This window comes from Artibeus jamaicensis, unplaced genomic scaffold (genome assembly GCF_021234435.1).
Source record: "Artibeus jamaicensis isolate MK-2021 breed Jamaican fruit bat unplaced genomic scaffold, CSHL_Jam_final contig_233, whole genome shotgun sequence".
Taxonomy (NCBI): domain Eukaryota; kingdom Metazoa; phylum Chordata; class Mammalia; order Chiroptera; family Phyllostomidae; genus Artibeus; species Artibeus jamaicensis.
The window spans coordinates 24,185,033-24,198,252 of NW_026521486.1; the positions used below are offsets into that span (position 1 = coordinate 24,185,033).

At 34.5% G+C, this 13,220-nt stretch overlaps 1 protein-coding gene across 1 annotated transcript; it reads right to left on the reverse strand.

Annotated features, from left to right (window-relative positions):
* Nucleotides 1–2,276: 2,276 nt before the first annotated feature.
* Nucleotides 2,277–3,194, reverse strand: TAS2R10 (taste 2 receptor member 10). The gene has a single exon (XM_037164791.2). It carries the CDS (start codon nucleotides 3,192–3,194, stop codon nucleotides 2,277–2,279), a length of 918 nt encoding a protein of 305 aa, XP_037020686.2.
* Nucleotides 3,195–13,220: the final 10,026 nt, after the last annotated feature.

Consider the following 13,220-nt stretch of genomic DNA (forward strand, 5'->3'; position numbering starts at 1 on the left):
GTGTCCTGATTACAATAGTTATTGCATAAATTATAGAAATTTAGAAATTCACAGAAAACTGAAAGAAGAAAATTAAAATCTTCTATAATTTTATTGTCTATAGATAAATCCACCCATCCAGCTTATATACAAATATAATAAAAACAAATTTTTAAGCATCATATCTACCAATATCTACCTTCAAATTTATTTTCAAATCAGTGTAGAAACATGTTATCAGCTAGTTGAGTGTTACAAACATACATAATTTCTCCTTCAGCCCTTTCTGTGTTACTTACTTTTAGGTGTGATAAAACTATATTATTTTATCAGAAAAAAATGGAGTTATTGATAAGAAATATGTAAAAATAAAACTAAGCCAAAATTTAAAAACATAGCAGTAGATGAAATCACATTAGTAGATGATATCATATTAGTAGATAAAATCATAGGGAAACATACAGATTTGAGTTTATATAAATTACCACTTTGTTTTCCCAAACACCATGAACTAAGTTATTTACATGACAGCAAATCAATATAAAGATCATAATGCATATATAACATGATGTTAACAAATAAAGTTCACAAAATTGATAAGAAGAACTATAAGCATAAAAAATTTAAAAAGATGATTTCCAAAAATTTACATCATTTGTTAATAATTTTGTAAAATTCTTAACCTCACTAGTAATAAAATAGATGAAAATTAAAAGAATGTTTTGTGATCAAAGCAATGATATTAAACACAATAACTTTGAATGGCTTCAAGATTGGAAGAGGATTGATGTTTTTCCACTACTGAAATATTAGCTTACTATTTCTGCAGGGCACTTTCTCAGTTCTGGAAGAAAATTATGAAATTTCTCCTTATTGGAATTTCTCTAAAAATAATTTAAAATACTGCACTTTCTATATAGTAGTCACATGGGACACTTTAGTTTCTGGAATGTTATATACCCCTTCTTGCCTGAAGACCCACACAGGAGCTGTTTTCCCACCCCAAATCGCTCCTGCTCTGACCACCACACTCTTATTCAATTTTCAGATCCCAAACTAACCTACCTCAAGCTCAGTGATATCATCTCTAGTGCCAAGATCAAGCCAGGTTATTTCCTTAACATCCTTTAGTCTTTCTCTCCCCAAGCCAAATTTATAATTAGACAATTGTTTGCTACTTATTTGTTTTTCTACTACAATACCTTATCCATTATCCTGGGATATTGTTTAGTACTATATCTTCAGCATCTAACAGAGTTAGTATTCAAAAGTATTTATTAAATGAATAAAGCCTCTATACTTAGACATTTTTCAGGCCCTAAGCATAAGGGAATGCACGTTTACAAGTTGCTAAAATAAGTTACTCAGTGCACATCGTAGGTCGGATATAAATGTTCAGTTTAAAAATCAGCATTTGAAATATGTCTGTGAGTGCAAGTTTATGAGCGTGAACATGCATGTGGATGAAACCCTAGGGCAGAACAGTTCGTCCTCCACGCTGATTCCATCCTGGGTCAGTTCGTGTCCTTGTTGTAACTCGGTGACCACATGGAGTCCTTTGGGTGTGTTCTTCCAGCAGAATCTTTACGTAACTCTAATTGGTCCATGATTTCATCTCAGGTCCAATCAGTGGATTTGAAGGATATGAAACCTGATTTCATCTCTGATCCCCTTTCCCTCTTGTAGACTGGGCTGCTTTTCACAGAGCTATGTATCTACTGGTATGACCACTGTTACTACATCAAACACACACCCGTTAAAAAAAGACATTGGGATTTAACCAGTGAAAATAAAATAACCTTTTAAAGAATTAAAACTGAAAACAGAAAAACCACCTCTGTCCCTGCCTCTCCCTTCCATGTTCTAAATGTCATGATAGCTCATCACTTTCTTTTTGATTCTTTTCCTTCGGGTCTTCTCGGTGAAAGGCTGCCAGAGCTTCATAGAAGTCAGGTAAAGCACAGTGGAAAGTCTGGCTTTAGATGCTTATTCCCACCACCATCACCTTCACAGTGAGCCGTCTCCAAGCTGTTCCTCCCTCTGGGAGATGTGCGGAAAGAAGGTGCAGGGTAGGGAAGCTGACTGAGCTGCAGGATTTTTATGTGGGATTGCAAGCTTTTTGAAGAATGAAATTTGCTCAGATGTCATCGAAATAATTAGGGAAGATTATAGTGATGCTCTAGAACACAATTAAAGTCAGTGCAGTAATGTGGTACCAGTAGAACATCTTCAGGCATTCCTTCACTCAATTATTCTCATAGAGCATCCTTTTCTCCCTATGCCTGTCTACGCCGTTGTCAGAGGCTTCTCTCCCCACAGCACTTTAAAAGCTGTAGTAACTTCAAAGATGCTTGTTTTAGCTTGCTGTTTCCTACTATTAGAATAAACGAGTGACCCCAGGGATAGAGGGCTGAGGTTGTCATACCCAAAATCATCAGCCATTTCTTTTCTGGCACAATGAAAGATGATATTTCTATGGCAATGCCTATAAAATTCAAGGTAAAGAGGATGATAAAAGATAGCAAAACTTTCATTGCTCTCACATGTGCCTCTGAGCTGGGGTCTCTGACACCTAGGGCATTCAATTGCATGTGCCTGTTGTGTCTCCAAAGGGAAATGATTAACAAGAAACATGTAACCAGGGACAGCATAAAGAGGAAAATGGCCCCCAGATTGAGCACAACTTCGTAAGTAAGGTATTCACTTGTAGGCATCATGAGATGCCAGGTTCTGTTTCCATTTTTCGCTTTATAGTCATTAATAATCTTCACAACCTGTGGGAAACTAAGTAACCATGAAATAAGCAACAATCCTATCAGAAGGGGAAGTACTTTATTGATTCTATGCTTCAACCAGAGAAAAATGTAGTGGGAAAAATTGGCTATCCTCAGGAAATAGAAGATGCTGAGGCTGGTGGCAAACCAGATGCTTGAGTGATTGATAATTATCCACAAGTAGGACATACATTCAATTAGGCTTCCAGAGGAATATATATGCGGAGAGAATATTCTTATAAATCCATCAGTAATTATTATCCATATCAGAAAAATTCTTGAAGTAGCTAAGCCAATGAGAATCAAGCCAATTACTGAACACTTCTTGTTCTTAACACAGTCAATGCAGTTTATGAGTCCAATAAATCCATTCCCTAAAATCCCCAGTATTGATTCAATAACTGCTATGAAAATGAAGAGGCCTTCCACTACACTTAGCATACTGGCCCAGCTCTAATATTGTTTCTATTAACTCTATTTCAGATTACCTGCTGCAGGCTGAGGCATATACTGGCTGCTTGTTGGAAGAATAGTTTTCATTTCTTTCAGCATATAAAGATTTAAAATTACCCCATAAAGTCATTAAAAAAGAAAAAAATAAAAGTGCCCCAGTTAATGCCCTTATATGGAATCCAAAATATCTGCACTGGGATCCCTCCACTTATATATATATATATAACTTAGCTAGGCTACAGAATATGAGTGCAGCCTGAATGCCGACCTACAATTTGTTAACATGCAAATGAAAGTTTGTTCCCTGGATTTCACTTGTCCCCCTGAGGCTATTTTGCATTTGTTAACCTGAATTGTGGAGTAGGAGTACCAAACACATATCTCTAAGAAACAAAACACAGCAGAAACAAAGACTGGAATTCTTCATCTTTTTCAGTATCAACATTAGCATTCTCATTTATGTGTGTTAATTCAGGCAGGGCACACTTCAAGTGGAAATGTAGACAGGACAATAGATGTGCCTCAGTCACATAGAAACACTGAACAGTTGGCACTTTGTGTTAAGGTAGGTACTAAAAACCATTTTGCTGTATTATTCAATGTATTTTATCTTTTAACTTTTCTATTTTGTATCATTTTTTTCAATTTAAGCTTGACTGAGTGTAGAAAAGTTTCCAAATATTATCTCACAAAATTGTTGCTGTGGTTTTTTTACTCCCAGTTATTCCATTCATGAATGTAGGTTGACTACCCAATGGGAAAGGTTCTTAGAAATAGTCCCTTTATTTAGACTACTTCACTGTGATGACATCCATCCACCCATTTATTCTACAAGTATTTCACTTAGTGTCTAAATACACCAAGCTCTCCTCTAGACACTGACAGAATATTGTGAATGTAATGATGAATGTAATGGTACACAGCTTAAAGCTTGTGTGATTCGCTTAATTTACATTCAAATCTTCAGCCAGAAAAAAAAATCACAAAAATCAATATCTTGTTTAACAATTTAAATTTTAAAACTTAAAATAAATAAATGTAAATTTATTGAGACTTTATTATGTTCCCAGCACTGTACTAAACACTTTATGGTTATTTTCTCATTTCAGTATCACAACAGACCTTTAAAATATATACGATTATCTTCATTTTTAAAGAATAAACTAATCTTTAGAAATAAAAACATTTCCAACTTACATTAACATGACTCCCATGAATAAAGTCACCCAATGGCCTCACAATGAAATACCATCAACATAGAAATAGACAATGAGTGATACTCACCAAGGCAAAACAAACATGAGCAAGCAGCAAACACAGACATCACATGAATTGCAAATATTGAAATTGACAGATAAGAATGTCTGTAGATATAACACCTACGTATGACCTGCTTAAAAAAAAAAAAACCTAAGATGTAATTTCAGAGAAAGCTAGCAATAAGAGACCGTCAAGAAATGGGAAATTTGGGGAAAATGTATAGAAATAAAAAGAATAATTGTATTCAATGAAAATGGACTAAATAACTCCAAGTAAAACACTTAAGATCAATAGCCAGACTTTTAAAACTCTAGCAATATATTTGTTATAGGAAATATAACAAATATTAAGACTCACAAAGCTTGGAATTAAAACTATGAAAAAACAGAGTATACAAACATCCAAAAGAAATCTGGTATAGTTAAAATAATATCATATAAAGTACATTTTAGGTAAAAAGAAATATTACAGAAAAAAGATGCTGGGTACTTTAAAGATAAAATGCTCAATTCAGCATGATTATATTGCTATCCTGAAATTTATGCACCAAATAATCTAGCAAACAATACAGAACTGAAAAAAAGAAAAGGCAAATCTATAATCATATAAACTAATTTAAAACACATAACTCAATAGCTCATAATGCACATGTACTGAAAATCAACAAAGGCAGAGACTATCTGAATTAACAAACTTGATACATCCCACAATGGAGTAATTCATATTCTTTCGCATAGACTATTTTTTACCAAAATCGACCATATGTGAAGCTAAAGAAAATTCCACAAATGTTAAATGAATAAAAACTTTCAGAAGATGTTCCCTAACTACAAAGAAATAAAATAAAATTTGATCACCGACATCACTAATTATAAGCAAAATGCAAATCAAAATCACAATAAGATATCACCTCACACATGTTAGAATGGCTATTAGCAAAAAGACAAGGATGACAAATGTTGGTGAGGATGCAGAGAAAAAGGAACCCTTGTACACTGTTGGCGGGGATGTAAATTGGTACAGCTACTATGAAAACAGTCCAGAGTAGAGTTACCATCTGACCCAGCAGTCCCACTTTTGTGTATTTATCCAAAAGAAATGAAAACACTGTGCAGGAGAGCTGTTTGCACCCATGTTCACTGTATCATTATTCACGATAGAAACAACCTAAATATCTGCCACCAGATGAATGGATAAAGAAAATGCAATATATAATGTCATTCAGCTATGAGAGAGAAGGAAATCTGGCACTGTGCAGCAGCATACATGGACCTTGTGGACATTATGCTAAGTAAAATAAGGTAGCCAGAGAAAGCCAAATAACTATATGTCCTCACTTGTATTTGAAATCTAAAACAGCCAAGCTCATAGAAATGCAGAGTAGAATGGTAGTTTCCAGAGAGTGGAAGGGGGGGGGGGGCGTTGAATAGAGAGATGTTATTAGTAAAGGGGTACAAGTTTTCTGTAATAGGATGATTAACTTCTGGGAATCTGATGTACTGAATAATGACTGTAAGTAACAATATTGTGTTATATACTTGTATACACAAACACACAATTACTGTGTAAAGGGATGGAGATATTTACTAATCTGTATTGTGGTCATCATTTTGCAACATATACATGTACCTCATCATTACATGATATACCTTACATTTATTTATGTTGTATGTCAATAATGTTTCAAAAATACCTCAATAAAGCTTGAAAATTTCAACCAAATTTTTGTTATTGAAATTAGAGAAAAAAACCTCACTTAGGAAGATCACAGAGGAGTTTTGGATTTGTGTAGCTTTAATAACTATTTATATAATTTGTACTCATTAATTTAAATAATATCATTTTTTCTTGGTTAACAAAAAAATTTATTTGAACATCTTTACCAAAACCCTCCAATTATTTCTATTTTCTTTTCAAAGAACTCTCACTTCCAGTGTCACCACACAAACTAAGATACACATACTACACACACAGTGGCGTAAAGAGAATTTTCATTTTCCAGGAAACGAAATGTTATCCAAGGTGGACAAAGCTTTCCCAGTAAATAAATCTCAGGCATCAGAAAACTACTTTGGAAAGGAAAATTTTAAAGTAAGTAACTTTTAAAATATTCAATAGACTCATGATTTATGCAGAAACTTGGAAGTCATCTGAAAGATTTTCTTAAAGAGCTTTTCAAAATGTTGACACCGACCCGGTCAACATTTTGTTGTGCAGTTTTGAAGACTGATGTATTTTGTGAGGAATACATGGAACACACTGTTCTGGAATGATTTGTGACTAAGAAACATGTAGGTGTCGATTTCTCATATTAATACTTTTCTCTATCATGATTGTTTAAGAGTTGATCATTTTGATTTTGACTCCTTAATAGTCCCCCTTCTGTTGAAGTTTAAGATGTTTCCAGTTGTGCGCGATGGGGTTTTTCAACCTCCGACGTTGGCGCTTTGGGTTCGATAATTCTATGTTTTAATGGCAGGTTGTTTAACAGCCTCCCTGGTCTCTACCCACAAGGTCCCAGCAGCACCTCCCCAGCTGTGACCACTAAAAATGTCTTAAGACATTGACAAATGTCCCCAGGGAGTCAAACTTGGCCATAGTTAAGAACCACAGATACACTACTTTAATTTCTATGTTGATTAACAATTGTATATATGTGTGTTTGAATTTTTTATGTTGCTTTCTTCACATGAAAGCATGTTGCAATAAGTAGAAACTATGAACTAAAAATGTTGGCAATAGATGAAAACTATACATATCTTGAGTAAATTATTTCCACCTTAGAAAACAACATATATGCTTGCTTTCCAAAATGAAAGAATAATTCTGGTACAAGTGAAATGGAGATTAAAACTAAGTATGCACTATGTCAAAAAGGAAATCCTAATAAATTTTGGGAGATCCACATGCAAACCATACTCTCAGTGTTGCTGAGCATAATTACATTAGATAACTTCACTAGTGAAAATCCTGACACATTTATAAAAAATAAAATAGAACAATATTTTCTATGTACACACAAAAAAGAATAAAACAGAAAAATGCAAATGAATGATTAGCCTAAAAGTTACTTTATTTAAATTTAGAAGATCTATCTGAGAGATAAATGGAAGTTTTTAATAAGAGATCAGAAATAATGTCTTTCTGCCCTGGCTGGTGTAGCTCAGTGGATTAAGCACTGGCCTGCAGACCAAAGGGTCGCCAGTTTGATTCCCAGTCACAGCACATGCCTGGGTTGCAGGCCAGTTCCCCAGTAGGGGGCACGTGAGAGGCAACTCCACACTGATATTTCTCTCCCTCTCTTTCTACATCCCTTCCCTTCTGTCTAAAAGTAAATAAATAATTTTTTTTAAAGAAAGGAAGTCTTGTCTAAATGACAAAATAAAAACTTGTAAATAATGTGAATATATTCTGAAATATTTATAGATTAAGTGTATTTCCAAAAATTGTCTTTTGAAGAATTACAAATAGAATTAAAGATTATAGTATCCAACAAAATTTCAGTCAACAAAGATTTTAACCAAGTCTTTATTGAAATATAAAATGTACTTGAATTTAAAGTATGCACAAATGCCCATGTACACATTTTATTCAATTGATTTCTACAATGTTACTATGAAAAAATGTATTTTTAACATTTCCGTGTTTGGGGAGAGGGCAGAAGATAAAGGTCAGATTTTGCTTTGTAGGTTAATAACTGATTATTATTTTTTAATATTTTTGCATATTTTTTAAAATCTGAAGAAATCCCATATGTTTAATTGCTACCACATGTCTAACAATTCTCCCTTATTAATCTTAAGTTGAGGTTCTATATAACTATATATTTTTCTAAACCTTGATCTATAATATTAATAGTTATATGCCATAATGTATCATTTTAAAAATTCTTTTGTGTTTAGTCTCATAAATCCTCTCCTATTTTATTCAGCTTTTTAATTTTTTTTGGTTTGCCTCTTTGCAATTTCCCTTTTTATATTTTTTTAGTTTTGTTATCTCATCTCATATCTGTTCTCTTTTTGTCCAGTAGTGCTTTCTTGAATTTGATGAAGAATATTTAGTAGATATTATCGAATATCGACCTTTGTCTCCTACAGTGATTTACTCAATCAAGCAAGCCTTCAAAGCAGAGCTTGCAATTTCCCTCTGAAACAAATGAGTGAATGCTTGGATTATTTTATTTTTAATTTTTACATGGATTTAAATTATCCCTGTGTCTAATCTCAAGCTGGACATATTGAAACTCTCTAAGTGTCTCCCAGAAGTCAAGCAGAGCAGGAAGACTTGGTTCTGTTGGCAATTCCAATAGGTGAACTTCTCCACATGGTTTTTAGTCCAGAATAGTAAAAACCATTACTATAGCTGTCCAGAAACTATAGCTTCTCTATAGTCAATGTTTAATTATTTGCTGGCCAAATTTCCTTTCACATATGCTCAAAGCCCCTACTTCTCCTTTTGCTACCTGTAATTCTTTTCTTTATATTTATTTTAATTGTCGTTCAAGTACAGTTTTCTGTTTTTTACTCCCATCCCAGCCCAACCCCCAAGTGCTCCCCACCTTCCTCCCATTTGCACCCCCCTTATTTGTTGTCCATGTGTCCTTTATACTAGTTCCTGCAAATCCTTCCCCCTTTCCCCTGGAATTCCCTCCCCTCTCCCCTCTGGTTACTGTCAGCCTGTTCTCTATTTCAGTGTCTTTGGTTATATTTTGCTTGTTTGTTTATTTTGTTGTTTACATTCCTGTTAAAGGTGAGATCATATGGTATTTGTCTTTTACCACCTGGCTTATTTCACTCAGCATAATGCTTTCCAGTTCCATCCATGCTGTTGCAAAGGGTAGGAGCTCCTTCTTTCTTTCTGCTGCATAGAATTCCACTGTGTAAATGTACCATAGTTTTTGGATCCACTCATTTATAGGTCTAATTCTGCTACTTACTGTGGATTAATCATTTGCAAACCTTAGCTTCTTCTCATAAAATGAGACAGTTATACCAAATCGATTTCTATGGGGTGTGTTTTTTTGCTCCTAAATATATACATTTTAACAAATACTAGTGTCGGTAGCTTTTCTTTTGATTAGGAAAGTAATTCCAAGGCCTCCACTTAACCTCTGTTAAAACTACAAAACTACTTCTGTTCTGCCAGTCCCTAGTTTTCCAATTTCTCTTTCTATTTTCTTCTTAATTTCTGGCAGAATTTAGCATGAAATTTTATGCTAGACCATTAGGATGATTTAAAAAGGTTAGCCAGGAAAAAAATGTTAGGTGATTCAAAATACCCATTCAGTATTTATCCAGAATGGAAAATAATTTTATTTCAAATTCCAGTGAATCAATGAAGGATGCATGCCTAACGAATAAGAATGTTGGTGCCAACTCTGGAGATTGGCTGAAGGCAGAGCTGAACCACGTGTGCCATGTGTTTTATGAGCCTGGAATGAATAACAGTTGAAGTTACGGGCTGAGATGAGGTCATTTCATAATGTATTAGGAGGAATAAGGATGGAACAGGCAAATGATGAGCAGCCCCACCAGGTCCTCATAATAGCAGCTACCATCGAAGGCTTCCTTGTGCCAGAAACATGGACTGAATGAGAGTTTTACATGGGTTGTTCTTAAGTTTTACAAAAATTAGGTAATCTTTAATAATGGTGTAAATCGATCTATTCCTGTAATCCAGAAACGTCCCAATTTTAAAGCATTTGGGTTAGTGTAGACCATTTGCATTTAATGTAATGTTATGCTAATGCTTAAGTCTGTCATTTTATTTATTTTTGTGTTTTCCATTTATACTGTGTTTTGATTCTATGTTTTCTATTTTCTGCCCCCCTGTGGATTGCTTTAACTTTCCTAGAATTCCACATTAGTTGACTTACAGTGGTTTTGAGTGTATCTCTTCCTATACCTTCCCCAGTTGCTACGCAGGCGTTACATTTTCTGTACCTAGCTCATCACAGTTTAATAGTGCTGACATGTTGCCATTTTAAGCCAAGTGTGGAAGCCTTATCCACTTCTCTATCCCTTTAATAAACTCTCCTAAAATCAGGAAATTCTGATCCTACAAATTCTGATTATTGTGGGTGACCTATCCATCTTTCCTTCTGGAATAAGAAAGATACCATATCTTGACACTGGAAAGTAAAACAAGTGTCTCTGAAGAGAGGAGGAAGCCCTATCCTTAAACGAATCTGTCTTCTGACCAAGAGGACTACATATTTCAAATTCCAAGGCTCTGTGCTTTTTCTTTGTCTTGGTATTTTTGACCTGTTTTCTAATTACTTATTTTTAAGAGGAATGTTTCTTATTAAATATAGTTCTGCAATCTGAGTCATTGTCCCTGTTTTGTTTTTCTTTGAAACACTTATTGTTCTTTGTTTCTTTGTTTTGGGACTCTCGTTAAATGAGAGTCTGTGTTCTATTACTATTATTTCATGAAATCCCACTCACTTTCCTTTTTAAATTTTTTTATTCTCATTTAAGTAGAGTTGTCTCCATTTTCCCATCATCACTTCCCCCTGCCACACCACTCCCAACTCCCGCCCACAATCCTTCCCCACTTTGGCTTTGTCCATGGGTCCTTCATACATGTTCCTTGTATACACACAGAAATCATATCCTGGAGATGGCCAAACAGGTAACAATAATATTTGAGAGAACTTCCAATTCCTGATCTGATCAATGCTGTTTACCACACAACAAATCCATTCCCCATCATTCCTACTATGGATTCTACTACAGAAATGATTGCTCACAAGCAGGGTCTCCAGTGTGCTTCACATGTCTGTTAATAGGAAATCGCTGCCTCAAGTACACCACTGATTGATTGATTGTAGCTGCACTGTTATAGATTTATATGATTTCCAATGACTGTCTCCTTTCAGATGGCTGGGGAAAACTGTACATGTCCCCTCTTCTTGAACCTAGGACAGTTTGTGACTACTTCAACTAGTAAAAGTTGCAGAAATGACACTACAGGAATTTGGAAGCTGAGCCATAAAAAGCCATAAAAAGCCATGCAGTTTTGATTTGACTTCTTTACACTTTGGGGAGGGCTACCTCATTTGCATTTCTTTTTAGTTCTTGAGTTGAATATGTGACTCATTTGTTTAGAAAGTTTTTCCTACTATATGAAACAATGGATGTAAATTTTTATTTATTTTTATTTATTTATTTTTTAAAAGACTTTATTTATTTATTTTTAGAGGGGAAGGGAAGGAGAGAGGGAGAGAAATATCAATGTATGGTTGCCTCCCATGTGTCCCCTGCTGGGAACTGGCCTGCAACCCAGTCATGTGCCCCAACTGGGAATCGAACCATGATACTCTGGTTTGCAGGCCCATGCTCAATCCACTGAGCTACACCAGCCAGGGCTTGAACTTTTAGTTTTATCTGATTTTCTCATTTGACTATAAAGATTGTTTTGGTTTTGAATTCCAAATATCATATTTTACTTAGAAACCTAATTAATAGAGAGTAGTTTCATTTCCAAACCGAATTTTTAATATTTTTACATTACATTTTATATAATATCTGTTCTACAGAGTGTGTTGAGACACTCTTTGTTGAAATATGCATCACCCAGGTGTGTAACTGTTTCCTGTATTTTTGAAGACTGTGTATAGATTTCTCTCGGTACAGAGTTCACTTAAAAGTATCGGACCAGTTTTGCTGATTATGTTATTCAGACTTTTATGTCATTATTTAATTCTGTTTGATACATCAGTTTATGAAATGTGTGTTAAATTCTCACTATTTGTGGCCTGGCTGGTGTGGCTCAGTTGATTGCCAAGGGTGTGGGCCCAGCCCCCAGTCAGGCACATGCAAGAGGCGACCGATCGGTATGTCTCTCACATCGATGCCTCTCTCCTCTTCTCTTTCTCCTTCCCTTCCCCTCTCTCTAGACTGAATAAAAGAAAAAAAATGTTTTTAAAAATTCTCACTGTTTGTGGATTCATCAGTTTTTTTGTTGCAATGCTCTTAGTTTTGTTTTATCCATTTAGATAATGCATTGTTAGGTGTGTTCAAATTGATGATTATTACATCTTTTCCATAGATGTCTCCTATTAGTATTAGACATTTTGAAATGACATTTCTCTAACCATTTGGGGTTTTTTTTGCTTTAAGTATTAACTTGTCTAACACTTTTGTTTGGATAGTGTGTTAGCTATAATTCAACCAGATATGACAAATATAAGCAAACAAGCAATTGAATGCTAGTAGCTCAACCATATTGTAGAGAACCTATTTTTCCTGTCACTGACTAAAAATATAAAGATAAGCATTTGTGGCACAAATATGTTCAAGAGAACAGTGAGATTCTGTCATTACCAAAAGATAGGATAATAGATATTGAAATATAAGCAGTAGTCATTGTGATCATGAGAACATGATGTGTTTTTATCCATTTATTTCCAACCATTGTGGTTTTCTGCCATAGGTATACCTCTTGGAAACAGTCTAATTGCATTTTGTTTTCTTATTTAATATGAAACTCTGTCTTTTGAAAATAAAGTAAATTTATTTAAATTTATGACAACTTTTGATAACATTGGACTTGCTTTTACCAGTGAAAACAGAGTTCTACTAGTTATCATTTTCTTTACTTTCTCTTTTCTTGCTTTGCAACTTGGGAGGAGGGGTGTCATACAGGTGTTTATTTATTTTTTAATTTATTTTTATTGAATTTATTGGGGTGACATTGATTCATAAAACCATGCAGGGTTCAAGTGTACAACTCAATAAAACATCATCTACA

Bases quoted from the DNA above. Each gene is read 5' to 3' on its own strand.
- TAS2R10 (XM_037164791.2), bottom strand. From the start codon at position 3,194: ATGCTAAGTGTAGTGGAAGGCCTCTTCATTTTCATAGCAGTTATTGAA.